Here is an 18,888-nt window from a genome sequence, read left to right on the forward strand (position 1 = left end):
AAACATACACTGGAGATTTATTTATTTTAAAACTTTATTTGGAAGGCAGACATACACCCATGGGGGTGCAGAGAGAGAGAGATCTTCCATCTGCTGGTTCACTCCCCAAACATTCCCCCAACAGCTGGGGCTGGGCCAGATCAAAGCCAGGAGGCCAGAACTGAACCCAGGTCTCCCTTGTGGGTGGCAGAGACCCAGGTACTTGAGCCATCACCTTCATCAGGTTCGCCTTCCTTACGTCCTCGCTCCAGCCTGCTGAGGTGCTCTGTGGCCTTGGCGTTGTCACGTGGCCCACAGAGCGGTGCCCGGCTGGCTGCTGAGCAGCCTGCTGTCTGTTCCTTGGCTGGCACTGCTGGCCTAGTGCTGTGTGCTCCGGGGTCCACAGCAGGCAGGGCGGTAGGCCAGGGGGGAGTTGGTGATGCAGCACCTTTGGAACTCTGATTTAGGAAGCTGCCTTCGTGGTTTGTAGTCTTTGCTCCCTAGTTAGAAATAGCAACTTCTTCCAGTAAAAAATGAAAAGGGTGTGTCAGAGGGGAGATGGGCCGGTGGACTCACTCTGCTGGTTCGTGGCCCACCTGGGCACTTACCGTGGGTGAGTCCCCTGTCCTGTGTCTAGCTCTGAGCTTCAGTTTCTAGCTCCTGGGCAACCCAGGGTTAGGGTCAGGGTTCGGGTTAGGGTTAGAGAGGGAGTGCTTGCCCCCACAACTGACTCTTCCCCAGAAATAGAACTTAGGAACAAAATTCTTATAAAATTTAATGTTTTCAGGGCCAGTGCTGTGGCACAGCAGGTTAAAGCCCCAGGCGCCAGTTCGAGTCCCGGCTGCTGCACTTCTGATCCAGCTCTCTGCTATGGCCTGGGAAAGCAGTAGAAGATGGCCCAAGTCCTTGGAACCCTGCACCCGTGTGGGAGACCCTGGCTCCTGGTTTTGGATCCACTCAGCTCTGGCTGTTGCGGTCATTTGGGGAGTAAACCAGTGGATGGAAAGTCTCTCTGGCTCTACCTGTCTCTGTAACTCTGTCTTTCAAATAAATAAGATAAATCTTTTTTAAAAAAAATTTAATGTTTTCAGGGCTGGCGTGGCCTGGGGCCCGGGGGTGGGGGCACAACCAGGTGTTCCCCAGTAGAAGGGCACGGGGGTCCTCGGTGGGCAGCGTGGGGCTGCCCCGAGTGCATGCCCACCAGTAACTTGTTCCTTCCCAGTCTCCATCTCAGAACATTCCAGAACCGTGCTGCTTCCTTAAACTCGGACTTGCTGCTGTTCTTTCTTCTTCACTTCTGACCAGATGTCCGACAGGTCTTGGATGAACTGCTGGATCTAAGACGACAAGGGGACCCGAGTCAGCCCCCGGCCAGCCAGAGGCCTCCCCACGCCGGACAGAGCACCCCCCGGGAGGTAACTTGTAAGGAGTTCATTGCCTTTCTGTGGCAGACCTCTGCGGGAGGCCACAATTTTTCCAGGTGAAACTGAATACCAGGTTTAGTGGGTCTGAAAGCAGCCGTAGCAAACACAGTGCAGGCTGACTGTGTAACAGAAGGGGGAAACAGCATAGAAGAGCGCAGGCACTCAGTGAACGAAGAGCATTTAGCAAGGCAGGGCCAGGCCGTGTAGCGGCAGCCGGCCCCCCACAACCTCACAGCTCTCGAGATGGTCCTGCGCTTGAGACCCAGAACTGATGCGCATCGGGATAATCTTGAGGCATCAAGATTGCACCTGTTTCTGTTTTAAAAAGCATGCAACTGGGGGTGACGCTGTAGCACAGTGGGTTAAGCTGTCACCTGGGACACTGGCATCCCACATAGGCGCCAGTTCAAGTCCCGGCTGCTCCACTTACAATCCAGCTCCCTGCTAATGGCTTGGGAAAAATAGCAGAAGATGGCCCAAGTCCTTGGGCTGCTGCACGTATGTGGGAGACCCAGATGGAATTCCTGGCTCCTGATTTCAGCCTGGCCCAACCCTGGGTGTTGAGGCCATTTGGGGAGAGAATCAGTGAACAAAAGATCTCTCTCTCTCTCCTCTCTTTCCATCTGTCAGTAGGCCTTTCAAATAAATGAATCAGTAATAAGAATGGGGAGGGGCTGGCACCATGGCTCACTTGGTTAATCCTGCGCCTGCGGCGCCAACATCCCATATGGGTGCCAGTTCTGTCCCGGTTGCCCCTCTTCCAGTCCAGCTCTCTGCTGTGGCCCGGGAAGGCAGTGGAGGATGGCCCAAGTGCTTGGGCGCTGCACCCGCATGGGAGACCAGGAGGAAGCACCTGGCTCCTGGCTTCAGATCAGCGCAGCGCACCGGCCTTAGCAGCCATTTGGGGGGTGACCCAACGGAAGGAAGACCTTTCTGTTTCTCTCTCTCAATGTCTAACTCTGCCTGTCAAATAAAAAAAATAATAATAATAATAAGAAAGGGAGAGGGATAAAAGGTAGGCCTGCGGCTGGCGCCGCAGCTCATTTGGCTAATCCTCCGCCTGCGGCACCAGCACCCTGGGTTCTAGTCCCGGTCGAGGCGCCGGATTCTGTCCCGGTTGCCCCTCTTCCGGGCCAGCTCTCTGCTGTGGCCAGGGAGTGCAGTGGAGGATGGCCCAAGTGCTTGGCCCCTGCACCTGCATGGGAGACCAGGAGGAAGCACCTGGCTCCTGGCTTCGGATCAGTGCAGCACACCAGCCATAGCGGCCATTTTTGGGGTGAACCAACGGCAAGAGGAAAACCTTTCTCTCTGTCTCTCTCTCACTGTCTCTGCTTGTCAAAAAAATAAAAAAATAAAAAAGGTGGGACTGCCTGGCCTCTAGGATTTGAGTTCTGAAACTCGGAGCCCTCACCAGTCCTGTTGGTCGCGGCGGCTGATTCAGCAATGGTAGCAATGCAATCAGTAACAGTAACGATTACCGCACAGGGGAGAGCAACAGTCAGTGAATTCAGGCCACTCGGCCCAAGTGCATTTCCCAAACTGCGTGCTTGCACTGAGTGGGCACATATCCCCAGAAGGTTCTATGGCCAAGTGCACTTTAGAAACATGATCTGCCCAGAGAGCCTCAGGGCCCAGAGCCACAGCAAGGCCAAGTCTACAACCAGGTCCTGCATTCCAAAAAAAAAAAAAAAAAAAAAAAAAAAAAATTAACTGTTTAACTGAGACTTTGCTACACCCGTTAGTCCATGGAGTCCTCTTGTTCTCCCACAGGAAACTCACTCATGTCTCAGGATTCCAGGATTTGGAAAACACTGTCACGGACAGCCTGGCCTCCCCCCACCCCCACCCCGGGGGGAGATGCTGCGACTTTCATGACACAATGCCCTGATTTCTAATTGTCCTGGCCTCCTGCTGCAGAGTCGCCGCTCCGAAGCTCCTAAGCTGTGCTGGGAGCCCTAGTCCTGGAGCCTCGCACGCCTGCCGCTGCTGGGGGCACCTCAGGGAGACACTGCTCACCGAGCGTCTCTGGAGCCACCTCGGGACTTCCCAGTTAGAATCGAGGACCTGGAACATGCAGGCGCCCTGGGAGAAAACCTTCCATCACCTTCCCGGACCACAGCCCACTCTGCCGCTTTTCATTCTGGCTACCAGGAAGCTCAGAGCCCACTGCTGGCCTTGTTGAAGGCCCCTGGAGTCCAGGAACCCACAGTCTTCCTTTCCCTCCCTTACCTTGACCTCTGATTTTAACATATCCTTTTTAAAAATTAATTTATTTAATTGATGGGCAGAGTGTTTTTTTTTTTTTTTTTTTTTGACTGGCGGAGTGGACAGTGAGAAAGAGACAGAGAGAAAGGTCTTCCTTTGCTGTTGGTTCACGCTCCAATGGCTGGAGCGGCCGGTGCGCTGCGGCCAGCGCACCGCGCTGATCCGATGGCAGGAACCAGGTACTTATCCTGGTTTCCCATGGGGTGCAGGGCCCAAGCACTTGGGCCATCCTCCACTGCACTCCCGGGCCATAGCAAAGAGCTGGCCTGGAAGAGGGGCAACCAGGACAGAATCCGGCGCCCCGACCAGGACTAGAACCACCGGGACTAGAACCCGGTGTGCCGGCGCCACAGGCAGAGGATCAGCCTATTGAGCTGCGGCGCCGGCCGGGCAGAGTTACAGAGAGAGAGAGAGAGAGAGAGAGAGAGAGAGAGAGAGAGAGAACTTCCATCTGCTTGTTCACTCCCCAGATGGCCGCAACAGCTGGAGCTGGGCCAATCTCAAGCCAGGAGCCAGGAGCTTCATCTGGGTCCCCCATGAGAGTGTAGAGGCCCAAGCACTTGGGCCACCTTCTGCTGCTTTCCCAGGTCATAGCAGGGAGCTGGATTGGAAGTGGAGCAGCCGGGACTCAAACCAGCGCCCATATGAGATGCCGATGCTGCAGACAATGGCTTAATTGCTGCGGCACAGTGCCGGCTTAACATAAACTTTTCTTTCCCAGGTTTTTAACTTTCGATTTTTTCAGACAACCGGATCTAGCTGGTTCATAGCTGATGGGAATGAAGTGGCACATTTTAAGATAACCTTGAGGCAAAATGAAATATTCCTGTAGAGGCAAATCAGGGCTGAGAAGGATGCAGAAAGCTCAAGATTTGGAGTGGGGGCAGGGGGGAGGAGGAGGGAGGACTGGAAGTTACAGGAGACAGGGAGATGGGGGAGGGGACAGCTACGGGGAGGTAACCTGGGGACCCCAGGGAATCCTCCAGGAGTTCTGGTCTGTGACGCCCAAACTTTTCTCATGAGAACACTGAAGCGTCACTTACATGTTTTGCTCTTCCTGTCTCAGGCGCACACCAGTGGCATGCACCAGGGTGGGTGACACGTGCTGTCACAACAGCACGGCACAGAAGCCTGCACGAGAGCCTCCCTGTCCTCTACGAAGACGCTAGAGGGACATGCCACAGTGTCCACCATGTCATCCTTTGCACAAAATAGTTTTCAAAACTTTTTTTTTTTTTGACAGGCAGAGTGGACAGTGAGAGAGAGAGAGACAGAGAGAAAGGTCTTCCTTTGCCGTTGGTTCACCCTCCAATGGCCGCCACGGCCGGCGTGCTGTGGCCGGTGCACCGCGCTGATCCGAAGGCAGGTGCTTCTCCTGGTCTCCCATGGGGTGCAGGGCCCAAGCACTTGGGCCATCCTCCACTGCACTCCCTGGCCACAGCAGAGAGCTGGCCTGGAAGAGGGGCAACCGGGACAGAATCTGGCACCCCGACCGGGACTAGAACCTGGTGTGCCAGCGCCGCTAGGCGGAGGATTAGCCTATTGAGCCGTGGCACCGGCCAAAACTTTTTAACAACAACAAAAAATGCCATTTATATTAACATGTTTGTTATCTTCATTTTAAAATGAATTAAACACATATTTAAAGGTTTTCTGTTCCTAACCTGTAGGAAGAAAAGCTCTCTGGAGTGTGGATAAACTTTGTTTTTCTCTATTTTTTAAAAAGGTTTATTTATTGGGGAGGCAGAGTTACAGAGAGGGAAAGACATGGAGAGATCTTCCATCCGCAAATTGTGAGAGTGCGAAGGGATCCTGAGAATCACTACTTCCAGAACAAACTGTGGAAGGCCATCCCAGGGCACTTGGCCGGGTCCCCTAAGCTGAAGGGGATATCAGCTCCCCAGCTCCGCCCAAAATGCAAATAACCCTCCTGGGAAAACCTCTTGTACCATAGAAAACTCACCGAAACTGAGGAAACACTGCACTTACAAGTGAGATTCTTGGCTTGCAGTCCATGTTGAAGTGGACATCCCTGGCTGCGCAGCCCACTGCTCCACTGCACCCACATGGCAACAGTCACCCTCAGCTAGAAGGAACTGCTGTCACAGGTGCACCCCTCAGCCAGCAGTTCCTACCTGCTGTGCTAGTCTGCTGGACTACCCCATCTCTGCTTATTCCATCTGCTCTGAATTCCCTACATGCAATGCCAGACCATCCAAGGCACTTCCTTTGGTGGGATCTTTCTTGCAAGTGCCCTAAGTGTTCCCTAGCACTTGTTTCAGGAGTTTTCCTTCCCATCCTTTATATTCCCTGAGTGTCACTAAAATTAGGGGGAATGCTTCTCAGTGGGTCAGTTTTATTAATTGTGCTTCATACTCATTTGCCAACCCTGCGCCCAGCCTTGTTGTAGGCACTGGAGGACACAGAGCTACCAGGTTCCCTGTGCTGGGGTGGGCCCTGTGGCTCAGCAGGTTAGGCCGCTGCACTGCGCTGGATGCCGGTATCCTGCACCAGAGTCGGGGCTGGAATCCTGGCTCCTCCACTTCCGACCTGGCTTCCTGCTAATGCACCCACGTGGCAGACCTGCACAGCGATCCTGGCTCCCGGCTTTGGCCTGGCCCAGCCCTTTCTCACTCTCTGGCACTCTGCCTTCCAAATAAGTAAATCTTAAACAAAATTACATATGAGGGCACTTCATAATGTTCTCAGGAAAAATGGAAAGAAAAGGTACGTTTAAGAGGATGCAAAGCAGTTTTTGCATAGCGTGGCCCGTGCCTGCGCGTCCCCCTACCATGTCCAGCTGTTTGTGCGTGTCCTCCAGGGACACGTGGGCCGTGTCCTTCAGCTGCTTGCTCACGATCTGGAAGAGGTTCAGCGTGGCCATCTTAATGGTGCCAAGCAAGAGGGTCTTCTTGGCGGCGGTGTTCTGGATGTGTGCCCAGCGAGACTCCTGCGGAAGCCATACGGGTGGGCGGGACCGGAGGCGCTCAGCGGCACCGCCCGCCCGAAGCCAGCCCCTCTGCCGCCCCCGGGCCGGGCCGGGCCGGGCCGGCTCACCCAGATAATGACGTCGCTGCGCGCGCGGTCGAAGCGCATCTGCAGCCGCGCCAGGTCGTTGTTGTGTTGCAGGATCTCGTCGTCCTTCTCCTCCATGTAGCGCGCCAGCCGCGCCTTGGCGCGCTCTATGCTCTCCTGGCCCTCCTGCGCCGACTGCAAGAGGTCGTGGTGCATGCTCACCAGCGTCTTGTAGCGCGCGATCACCTCGTGGATCTCTTCGAACTGCGGCCGGGGAGTGGGGGCTAGGGGTCACTGCCCTGCCAGCCCTTCCAGGGCCTCACCCCACCCATGCCCAGGAACGAGGACACTGGGGGCCCCCCAACCCCCGAGGCCGGGTCAAGGGCAGGCTTCTTGGAGACGGTGAGGCTCCTTCCCCCTGGCTCTCCTGGGTCCCGGCAGGCTGTGGTCTGTGAGTTGGGGGGACACACACAATGTGGGCCAGGGGCTCTCAAGCTTAGGGGCATGTTGGAATTATCTGGGGAGATTCCAGGAGGGTACCTGCCAAGCTCCACCCACAGGACAGGAAACAAGGTCAAGGTGGCCCCTGGCATCGAGATTTCGCCGGAGGTTTCCCAGGCTGATGGAAGACATCTCCGATGTCCTCCCAGACATTTAAAGAGGGAGTACCAAGAACCACTTACAAGCCAGCAACTGTGCAAAATCCAGGAGATAAGAAAGCAGCCTACAGCTTCCCCAGGGTGGGGTGGAAGAGAGCAGACAGACAGCTGGTTACAACACAGCGGGAAAACAGCCCTGTCTGTGCTGGGGGTGGGGGGGTTGGTGGGGGTTGGGGCGACACCCACCCCCTTCAAGCCTGGTGCTCGAAGGCGTTTGCTCAGAATCCACTGTGGGAGAAGCCGGGTTGGTGAGGATCCAGAACCTTGCTCCACTCGGGCAGAACAGGAGCCCACAACCCACCCTCTTTTTAGAAGGCAGTGGGAGCACTGGTCCCCGGATGCCAGCTCTTCTCCCCAGGGGGCTTCTCAAAGCGTGCCCTCCAGCCACCCGGGGACCACTCCCTGACTGCTTCCCTGTATCTCATGCAGTGTCCAGTGATGGAAGTCCCAGGAAGGGCCACCCACTGTAGCGCTGGAGGAAGTGAGAACAGCCAGAGAGGGTTTCCTGGGGGGAAGGATGGCTGAGATAAGCCAGGCCTTGGCAGGCGGGGTTAGTGACAGGTAAGCAGGTGGCTTGGGTGAAGATGAATGGCACACACGTGTGTGTGTGTGTGTGTGTGTGTGTGTGTCTGTGTGGCACGTGGGGGATGTTCATGGCCCAAATTCAAGATAAGGAGGGAGGGCCGGCGCCGCGGCTCACTAGGCTAATCCTCTGCCTTGTGGCACCAGCACACCGGGTTCTAGTCCCGGTCAGGACGCCGGATTCTATCCCGGTTGCCCCTCTTCCAGGCCAGCTCTCTGCTGTGGCCAGGGAGTGCAGTGGAGGATGGCCCAAGTGCTTGGGCCCTGCACCCCATGGGAGACCAGGAGAAGCACCTGGCTCCTGGCTCCTGCCATTGGATCAGCGCGGTGCGCCGGCCGCGGCAGCCATTGGAGGGTGAACCAACGGCAAAGGAAGACCTTTCTCTCTGTCTCTCTCTCTCTCACTGTCCACTCTGCCTGTCAAAAAAAAAAAAAAAAAAAAAAAAAAAGATAAGGAGGGAAAAAACCACCCGGAGAAGCAGCAAAAAGGAAGAAAATACCAGTACAGCCTGGGAAGGACTGCGTCGTGAACCTGATCCCTGGAGAGGATCCGGTGTGACTGCGGCCATCCTGGCCACCGCTGCCCTCTTGTCCTCTGTGTGGCCCTGGCAGTCATCCCAACGCTTAGGACACAAACAAAGTCATTAGGGGGATCTGCTACTCGCTTCTGCTGCCTGGAATGTGTCTTTTAAAATGTTAATAATTTCTTGAGAAAGTCCAGGTGTGTTCTGGTTGGCTACAGGCTGCCTGTTGTCCAGTTTAGCCCATGAACACTTTCTCCCCTGCTTCAGGTGCAAGGGATCCTCTCGCCTTGCTGCTGCCCGTGGCCCCTCACGCACGGCACCCAGAATCATCCTGGGTTTGTTAGCCTCTTTCTTCAGTCTTTCGGCCCCTCCTACCTTTGGTGGCTAGTTCTCAGATACCGGGTTTTCCTGAAACACCACTGAAGGATTATTAAGGAGCTGGGATGCAACTTCGCACCTGCATTTCCAAAAGGTCACTTGACACCCAACGCAGCAGCCTACAGTAGCTACAGTGAACGGCTCTATACTCGGAACGAGTTGCTAGAACTTGGTGCTGAGGTCAAAAGGGCTCAGGTACGGACCTGAAGAAGCTCCCCTTGTTCCCATGATGAGACAGTTGGAACAATCAGCAAGAATTAGCACATGAGATTTAAGCGTATCAAACGTGTTATAGATCCATGATGACGCTGAAGACATTACAGGACACTTTTGGAGAGCCAATTCACTATTCTGAAAACTGCAAATAAAGAATCAACGTGGGCCGGCGCCGCGGCTCACTAGGCTAATCCTCCGCCTTGCGGTGCCGGTACACCAGGTTCTAGTCCCGGTCGGGGCATCGGATTCTGTCCTGGTTGCCCCTCTTCCAGGTCAGCTCTCTGCTGTGGCCAGGGAGTGCGTGGAGGATGGCCCAAGTGCTTGGGCCCTGCACCCCATGGGAGACCAGGATAAGTACCTGGCTCCTGCCTTCGGATCAGCGTGGTGCGCTGGCCGCAGCGCGCCGGCCGCGGCGGTCACTGGAAGGTGAACCAACGGCAAAGGAAGACCTTTCTCTCTGTATCTCTCTCTCACTGCCCATTCTGCCTGTCAAAAAAAAAAAAAAAAAAAATCAACGTGTTTAGCACGTAGCTGATGAAGGAAAAGCTTCCTTTTATGAAGTCTTTCTTTTGATGGCAAAGAGGGCGGAAGGGGTGGGAGGCCACATCTGTGCCCTCAGCCAGTACCTGGTGCCCACCACGGTGGACGGCAGTATTCTGACTTCTGTCCCATGATTAATTTTAGCTGCCTTCAAATATACCTGCGGAATCATACTGTCTATCTTCCTTTGCATCTTGCTTTTTTTGGTCAGCAGAGCGTCCTTGATACTTAAGAAACATATTCACCAAATGCAATGTGGAGAAATATGTTTGGACCTTGATTGGAAAATACCAACAGTTAAAAAAACAAAACAAAACAAAGAAACAAACAAACAAAAAGCAGCAGGGTGGGTGTTAGCAGGTAAAGCCACTGCCTGCAGTGCTGGCATCCCATATGGGTATCAGTTCAAGTCCCGGCTGCTCCCCTTCTGATCCAGCTCCCTGCTAATGTGCCTGGGAAAAGCTGTGGAAGAGAGATGGCCCAAGTACTTGGGCCCCCGCACCCACATGGGAGACCCAGATAAAGCTCTTGGCTCCAGCCATTGCAGCCATTTGGGGAGTGAACCAATGGATGGAAGATCTCTCTGTCTCTCTGTAAGTCTGCCTTTCAAATTAAAAAAAAAAAAACAAAAAACTCTAAAAAAAAGAACCTAGCTTCACTGTACGCATGAGTGGGACGTGGCGGAAGGCCCACGTGAAGAGCGGTGAACTAGTTTATCTGTCGGAGGAGATTTCAAAGCAGTGCAGCACCCCCTGGCTTTTTCTCACTGCTTATTCTGAAACCAGAGAGCAACCGGATAATTTGAAAATAGAATTTACAACTAAAAAGGAAGCAAGGTGGAAGAGTTTGGACAATTCTGAGTCTGGCCCCGTGGTAGAGAATGAAAGAGGATTTTCAGGAGAGAAAACCAAGGACGTGGCGAGGAACCCGGCATGAGCAGATGAGCGTGAACAGACGAGGGGAGGGAGACTCCGAACCCATTTCAGAGGTCTTCCAGGCCACCCCTCCCAGTGCGGGCGGAGCTCAGAAAGGCAGAATGGTCATGGGCACTCTCCTAGGGCTCACTGCCCAGAGCGTCCGTGGGACTCCGCTCCCCAAATCCCAACACAACACCCCTTGGCTGCTCCAGCTGTGGTTTGACCTGCTACATCACAGGGCAGGAAACAGAAACCTAGGTGGTGTCTACACAATGTGAATTCTGCACACACACACACAGAATGCAAGAGACACACAGGCGTTCAGACTTCCCCCTAGCTTTCAAAGGACGTCTTGGAAAATCTGGAAGCCTGGGGAAGAGATTTATCATGGCGGGGGGGGAGGCGGTAGCCACTACGGAGAGTTCCCAGAAGGGCAAGGCCTAATGGAGCCACAGAAGCGCCAGCCTGGGAAGGCTGCAGACAGGAGACTCCAACCTGTGAGAAGGGAAGCGTGGGCTGAGGCCAGGAAAGTGGCAGGGGCAGGGCTGCCCGAGCCCTCGAGTGCCCACCCGTGTGCAGGGCTGCCAAGCACGGGGCATTGAGGTTTATGGTCCCCCTGCTGTCTCAGACTCGGACCGGGCTTTCTCCTTGTCTATTCCTCCCTTTCTGAATAGTGCGTTTGCCCTGTGCCTTGCCCCACGTCTTGTGTTGGAAGTCGAGAGCTTGTTTTGGTTTTACAGGCTCACGACTGTGAGGAGTGTGCCTTGTCAGACTTCTGAACGAATGCCGAGCCAAGACTTTGGAATGCTGGGATGCAAAGATAATACGCGACATGAGTTTCTTGGGGTTCGGAGGGGAAATGCTGTGGCTAGAATATGATTCATCTCCCTAAACTCAGGCAGCAGCTTAACCCCCAGCGTCTCATGGTGATGGTATGAAGAAGGTGGAACCTTGGTGAGCCAGCTGTTTACAGGTGGGGCCTTTGCGGGTGATTACATTAGGTTACGTCATCAGGGCGGATCTCCCAGGATGGAGTCCTTGTGGCTTTATAAGGAAGAGGAGAGACCACAAAGACAGATGCGCATGGTCGCCCACTGTGACGTGGCACAGCTGAAGACCTCTTTATAAGTCACTGTGGCACCGTGGGTGAAAGCCCCTGCCTGCAACCCCAGCATCCCATATGGGCGCCAGTTCGAGTCCCGGCTTCTCCACTTCCAATCCAGCTCTCTGCTATGGCCTGGGAAAGCAGTGGAAGATGGCCCAAGTTCTTAGGCCCCTGCGCCTGCATGGGAGACCCAGAAGAAGCTCCTGGCTCCTGGCTTCAGATCAGCTCTGCTGTGGCTGTTGCGGCCATCTGGGGAGTGAACCAGTAAGCCTGCCTTTCAAATTAAAATATATATATATATATTTTAATTTGAAAGGCAGGGTTAGAGAGAGAGGAGGAAAGACAGAGTGAGAGAGATCTTCCACTTGCTGATTCACTCCTCAAATAGCTGCAATGGCCGGGACTGGGCCAGGCCGAAGCCAGGGCCATGAGCCAGGAGCTTCTTCTGGATCTCCCATGTGGGTGCAGGGACCTGAGCATTTGGGCCATCTTCTGTTGCTTTTTCCAGGCCATTATCTGGGCCAGCTCCTCCACTTCTGATCCCAGATCCTGCTAATGTGCACACTGGGAGGCAGCAGGTGATGGCTCAAGTATTTGGGTCCCTGGCACCCACATGGGAGATACTGACTGAGTTCCAGGCTCCTGATTTCAGATTGGCCTGGCCCTGGCTGTTGCAGATATTTGTGGGAGGGAACCAGCAGATGGGAGCTGTCTGTCTTTAATAGAAAATGAAAATAAGTTAATAAAAAAAGTCACGCTGTACCCCACCAATATGCACAATTTTGATGTGCCAATTAAAAATTTTTAAAATATTTTTTAGAGTATCATTGATTAGGGGCCAGTGTTTTGGCCACCCATTTAAGCCACCAACTGTGACCCTGGCCCTGGCATCCCATACTGGAACACTGGTTCAAGTCCCAGCTGCTCCACTTCCAATCCAGCTCCCTGCTAATGCACCTGGGAAAGCAGCAGATGGTGGCCCAAGTATTTAGGTTCCTGCCATCCATGTGGGAGACCTGGATGGAATTCCAGGCTTCTGGCTTCTGTCTGGCCTAGTCTCAGCCACTATAGCTATTTGGGGAGTAAACCAGCAGATGGAAGTACTCTCTCTCTGTGTCTCTCTCTCTCTCTCTCTGTGTGGTCTTCTTCTCTCTCTGCCACTCTACATTTCAAATAAATAAAATAAATCTTTTTTTTAAAAAAGTATCACTGATCGGAAAATACAACTAGCAGAAACATGTATAATGCTATTCCTAGTACAAAGATATCATATTACAAAATAACAACAACATGGGCCGGTGTGGTGCTGTGGGGCAATGGGTTAACACCCTGGCCTGAAGCACTGGCATCCCATATTGGTGACGGTTTGAGACCTGGCTGCTCCACTTCTGATCCAGCTTTGCTATGGCCTGGGAAAGTAGTAGAAGATGGCCCAAGACCTTGGGCCTCTGCACCCGCATGGGAGACCTGGAAGAAGCTCCTGGCTCCTGGCTTCGGATCAGCACAGCTCTGGCTGTTGTGGCCATTTGGGGAGTGAACCACTGGATGGAAGACCTCTCTCTCTCTCTCTCTCTCTCTCTCTCTGCCTCTCCTCTCTCTGTGTAACTCTGCCTTTCAAATACATAAATAAATAAAGAAGTCTTTAAAAAAAAAAACCAAAATAACAACAACAACAAAATGAGCTTGAAAGTGAGAAATTAAAAAAAACCAGGATGCTGATTCCCGCTGAAGACAGAGAGGGCAAGAATGAGATTTGGAAAGACACAAACAGGGTGTCTACGACTATTAGTGTTTTATTTAAAAAAAAAATTAAAAGAATTGGGGACAAACAGGGCAAATACTAAAATCTGACAAAGCTGTGCGGTGAGCGCAGGTGGGGGAGGGGTGCTGCTTTCCAGGATGCTCAAATTTGTCAAACAAAATCAAAGAAGAAAGAGTGAGAGAAAGAGCCAGCAAAGCGAGCCGCCGGCAGCGTCAGCGGCTGTGGAATGCGGAACAGAGCGGCCAGGAATGGCTCTGAGATGCCCTGGTGGTCTGGCCGCGAGGGGCCCGGGCGGATTCCAAACATACTTAGGAGGCAGAATCCACCCATCTGCTGATGGATCGCTGCCGAGCTGAGCGGGAGGGAGGGGCCCAGAAGCGGGCCCCCAGCTGGCGGGCTTGAGGGTGGGTGGCCGTGCCATTCCCCAGCCGCTGGGGACACACCGGGGCAGGGCTGGCCCGCGTGTGGCACTGAGCAGCTGGGTGGCTGCCGCCCAGTCTGCGATGCGGGCTGCTTCCCTCCGGTCTGAGAGACCGGCTCTCCCCGCTGGAACCCGGGGCCACAGCTCACAGGGCACCTTTAGGATGGCCCTCTTCCCCGGCCCCGTTAACAAAAACCCCAATCATCAAGTGAGCTACAGTAGGCGGAGCGAGCGAGACAGACCTGGGACTCGGCACAAGTAAATTAGGTTACAGTGTTTCCTAGTGGAAATTGCAAGGACTTTAAATAGCTGTGCGCTCCTTGTCGCCCTCTGTCCCCCAGGACGTGCCCCTTGCAGGGTGGGAGGTGGAGACCACATCAGGCCTCCAGTGTGCACCCTGTCTGCAGCTGGCCCCTGGGGAGGGAGGCAGAATGCGGGGTGTGTGTCGGGGAGCATCCATGGGACAAAGACCCAGCAATGGGTATGGGAGCACGGGGGAGAGGAGCGCCTGGAGAAGCCTGGGAGACAAAGGGCCAGGGAGCTTCCCAGGGGCTGCTCTGGGACCGGAGCACCCATGGCAGGCACTGTGGGAGGAGCTACTGACACCCGCCCTGTAGGGCCGACCGCGGAGTGGTTCAGAGCTTCTGAGCCCTGAGGCCCTGAGCAGGCTACCTAGCCTCTCGGAGGCGCGGTTTGCTCCTCCGTAAAGGGGACACTGAGGATGCTCCTGTCTGGGGGCTGACGTGAGGACTACACGAAGAGCACCCACGCCCGAGCCCGGCTCGCAGCCCAGCGCATGCCGCCGAGCACTCCAGCTGGGCAGTAGGCTGCCTGTTTTGTTTTTTTTTTTTTTTTTCCAGCTTCTCTCCAAAGTTTACTCTCAAATAAGCAAAAGATGCTGGGGAGGAGCGGGGGAAGCAAGGAGGATGGAGATGGAGGCTCATGCCGCTGCCCACACGGCATTCCCCCACCCCAGCCCATGCGCGCTCCCCCCGCCAGCCGTGGACACACATGTAGATGCAAACACACAACTCCCAGGAGACGTTGGCGCAGCTGTCACTCCCACAGGAACCCAAAGACCCACGGCCAGGCCCCTGCAGCCCGCAGAGCCCGCCCCGGCGCTCACCTCCGAGTTTTCCACCACCTTCTCTAGGTACTTGTTGAAGATGGCGTAGTCCTGCAGCTTGGTGCTCAGCCTCTGGTGCTCCGCCCGCAGGGCCACGATCTCCTGCTTGGCCTTGGCCAGCTCCCGCACACGCTGCCGCTTGAGGTCCCGCTCCTTGTTGGCTTTCTTCAGGGCACGGATGCGTTTCTGGTCATTCTCCTGGGAGAGTGGAGGAGGCAGCGCTGGTCCTGAGCCTGGACCGTGTGTGCTGGTCTCACAGCCTGGGCCTGCCTGGAGCTGGAGGTGCCCTCAGCCCCCCTGTGCCGGCTGAGCCCAGACCACTCCCCCAGCACGGGCAGCGATTGTCTCCCATGGGGACGAGGACCTCTGGGGTTATTCCCAGGGGGTTTCTGTGCATGGCAGGAGGTGACTGGAATGAAGGTTTGGACCAAAGTCAGAGGTGGCCTTGGCGGGAGCAAACTGGAAATGATTCTCTCTGGAGTGTGGGCTCTGGACTCCAGAGAGTAGAACCTACGAGAAGCGAGGGCTGGGGTGACCTGGGCTTTGCGGGGCCTGGTGTCTGGAGAGAGCTCAGCCCTGGGCAATGCTGAGGAAGCCCAGCGGTGGGTGCAGGCACCCATCTGGCAAAGTCTCACGTGCCTGGCCCATCACCCAGGGGGCTTAGGCACAGAGCAGGACACAGTGCTGAGGGCCAGGCCCCTCGGGGCTCCTGATGGGGAAACCGCTCCCGTCATGCCTGACCGAAAGGGGTCCCCTGGGAATGCACTCTGCTGCCTAGTCCTTCCGCTGGCCCTGGCCTGTTCTTCACTCAGTGCAAGGACAAAGACAGAAGGGTGGGGTGAGCGACAGGGCTAGAACCCTACATTGTTCATCTTTGTAGCTCCAATACCTTTTTCCTGTCCATGGCTCATTCATTCATTCATGCATGCATGCATTCCTTCCCTGGATAAACTGGATGCCCCGGGCATTGGCAGGGAGATGGGAGGCTGCCATCTAGAGGGCTGGAGCCTGACCTGGACAGCTAAGTAGGACACTAAGGATGGAGAGCTAGGTGGGGGATGTTAAGGATCCTGGGGACAGCACTAAGCATACTGGGCACGGAGGACAATTTTTGCCCAGGGCGAGGAGCCGGCAGCTGGGTGGAGGCGGAGGCAGGGGCCAGGGGGGGGCGTGCTCCCTCCGCACCTGGATGAACTGCTCAAACTTCTGGATGTAGGCCTTCAGCTGCGCCTCCTTGATGCCCAGCTCTTCCCAGCGCATGTTCAGGGTCTCCATCCTGCGCTGAAATGTCTTCAGGGTGGCAGAGCAGAGAGAGGTGAGGGGGCCCCCAACACCCAAGGCCCTAGGAGGGGCTCTGCAGAGAAACCTCTCCCTGCCCGCCCCACACCGGCCTCAGAGCACAGGATCCCAGGACGCTGGGACCCCTTTCTGCCCACCCCACCCCCAGAAGAGAGCCCAGAGCCCCCACCCCAGGCAGGGCTGTCCCTCTGGTCTCCCCGCCCTGCCTGCACCCCCGCCCGCCCTCCCCCAGGCCCTGCCTCCTTCTTCTGCTCCATAGCCTGATGGACAATCTTGGCCTCTTTTTTCTTCTCCAGCAGCCGGATGGACGGGGAATCCGACTGCTCCTCGATGTTGGGGAACTTCCTGCCCAAGACACGGGCAAGACAGACCTGTGGGTTCTGAGACCCCCGGGGAGGGGGGCGGGCTGGGGCAGGGACAAGGGGCCACCACCCCTCCCCTACCCCACCAGCAAGTACAAGGAAGGGTGTTGAGGAGAGGCAGTGCTGGCATTTGGGGGAACACTGGGTTGAGGGAGAGGGGACAGGCTGGGAAGCGGGGCCTGGGGTAGGGGGCTGGGGGGGGCACTCACTGCAGCAGCTGCAGCAGCCGCTCCCCATACTGCAGCCGGAAGTACTCGGCCAGGTCTTCCTCTTCCATGATGCCCAGACTCATGGTGGCAGTGACCTCGGGGCCTTGGCCGCTGACACTTCACAGTGAAACTCTGGGCAGCAGAACCACAGGGGCTCGGGGGTGGTAGCTGGGCTCTGGCTTCTACTCTTCTCCTGCCTTCAGAGTCCCGGGGAAGGGCAGGTGTCTGTGAGACAAAGCCCGAGGGGCTGGAAGCAGAGGGTAGAGGCTCTGGGGTTCATGCGCTGGGGCAGCCGCGGGTGATCTGGTTACCTAGCAGCCAGCGGGCCACACCTGGAACGCAGGCTTTGCCCTCTGACCCCTGCCCCGTTGACCCCACGCTTGCAACGCTCTTGCGCTCTGCTGCCAGCCCGAATCCTCGGGAACTCTGGGAAGAAGCTGGACCCCAAGAAGGGGGCTTTGGGAGAGGCGCGGGGATCCTGGGACAGCCCCCCACCCCCACCTGCACCTCCTGGTGCAGAGGTGTGCGGGGGTGAAGCTGGGGGTGGACCTGAGGCAGGCTGGGGCAGGCGGGGAGAGGCCTGAGTGCTAGGCCAGGGAGGCCTAAGGCACGAGGAGCTGGGGGCCGGGCTTCCCGGGGGCCGGGGAGCAGCCTGCGGGCCAGCGCCAGTGTCCGAGGTTGGGGGAAAAGTAAACTAGGAAGAACAGTCATGGAGCGTCCTGCGTGTAAGCCGCTGAGCGGGCCGCCCTCCCGGGCCCTGCGCTCCAGCCGCGGAGTCTGAGGCCTGCCCGCTTCTGTCTGGGGGCGGGAGCCGGGGCGTGGTGGGTCGAGGCGCGGATCGTCTCCTGCCCAGACGGTGTCCCAAGTCCTGCAAGCCACCCTAACCGCGTTGCCGGTCGTCTGGCGCCCCCTGCTGGCCGCCCGCTCTGCAGCAGTGGGGAAGGGTGGGGAAGACACGCGGCGGGGGCAGGAAGACACGCCCACTGGCCCAGGGCACGCCCCCTTCACACAGAAAACGCTCTCCTCCTGCTGGACACGCCCAGCCCGCCGGGACACGCCCACAGCTCCCCAGGCACTGCCTGTCCTACGCCCTTAGCCAAGGTGCTCTCCAGCCCGGCGCCTGGCAGGGCTGTTTGGGCAACTCCTGCTGCTGCTTCATTTGGTGCCTTGCATTTCCGGCCAGAGAGGCTTCATGGTCTCACCCACCGTCATCCGTGCCTGGGGTCTCATTGCCTTCCGGGGCAGGGTGGGGACTGTGGAGCCAGGCGGTGCAAGGCTGCACCCCCTACCCCAACCCCAACCCCTTCCCGCCCCGGGGGAGCCCTGTTCACTTTGCGAACCTTGGCCTCTCACCTGTCCACTCACCGGCTGCCTTATCCGTCTCAGAGGTGATGGGTCTTCTGAGGGATTTGTCTTGGAAACCAATCGGTGTTTTGTCTTCTGCCCTGTTCCATCCTCCCACTGAGACAGCTCTTTGAATTTCAAGGTCACTGTGGAACAGGAAGCAGAAAATAAGGGAGAGCGAACACGGAAAACACCCCACCCCTTCCTAACAAGGTCACCAGCACCCCATGCATCAATGGAGCTCCGGGGGCTGGACATGGCATCAGCTATGTTCCCAGCCAGACGGAGCTATGCTGATGCAATTGGAGCCAGTTTGTGCTGTGCTCCTGTTGAGAATTAAAAGGATCTTTCCAAGTGAGTGGAAAGCAGAGCTTCATAAAGAACCCAACTAGGCAAAGAGAGAAAAAAAGCAAGCAGGCCAATCATCTCGTTTATGACGATCTTAATGGAAACATTATCCAATTTAATTTCATGCACACAACCTCCCTCTCTCTTGGGAGTCTCAAACAATGATCAGGAGTCTATATCGCTTCCGTTTTGCTGCTCTGCCGTGCTCATCCACAGCCTCTAAGTTAAAAGAATTTAAAAAGAACTGCTCACCAGGACCATGCATAGAAAAAAACAAAGGTTTACTATTAGGACATCTATTAATATGATTTCATTATATCAATGTGTCTCAAAAGACGAGATCTCTGTGACAGATGCTGATGTGGCATCCATCCCAATTTAAAAAAAGCCTCAACCCTAAGAACACAAAGGCA

The 18,888-nt window shown here is 55.8% G+C and overlaps 1 protein-coding gene across 1 annotated transcript; it reads right to left on the bottom strand.

Annotated features, from left to right (window-relative positions):
- Nucleotides 1-1,042: 1,042 nt before the first annotated feature.
- On the bottom strand, nt 1,043-17,014 carry CCDC42 (coiled-coil domain containing 42). The gene is made up of 7 exons (XM_002718980.6): nt 16,784-17,014; nt 16,452-16,557; nt 16,099-16,203; nt 14,914-15,111; nt 6,726-6,947; nt 6,460-6,618; nt 1,043-1,316 (listed from the first exon to the last, which is right to left on the bottom strand). Exons 1-7 carry the CDS (start codon nt 16,864-16,866, stop codon nt 1,239-1,241), a joined length of 951 nt encoding a protein of 316 aa, XP_002719026.1. The 5' UTR covers nt 16,867-17,014; the 3' UTR covers nt 1,043-1,238.
- Between the last annotated feature and the right edge of the window lie 1,874 nt (nt 17,015-18,888).

The sequence above is a fragment of the Oryctolagus cuniculus genome, chromosome 17, assembly GCF_051225735.1.
Source record: "Oryctolagus cuniculus isolate XC-2025 breed Fujian yellow rabbit chromosome 17, ASM5122573v1, whole genome shotgun sequence".
In the NCBI taxonomy this organism is placed as follows: Eukaryota; Metazoa; Chordata; class Mammalia; order Lagomorpha; family Leporidae; genus Oryctolagus; species Oryctolagus cuniculus.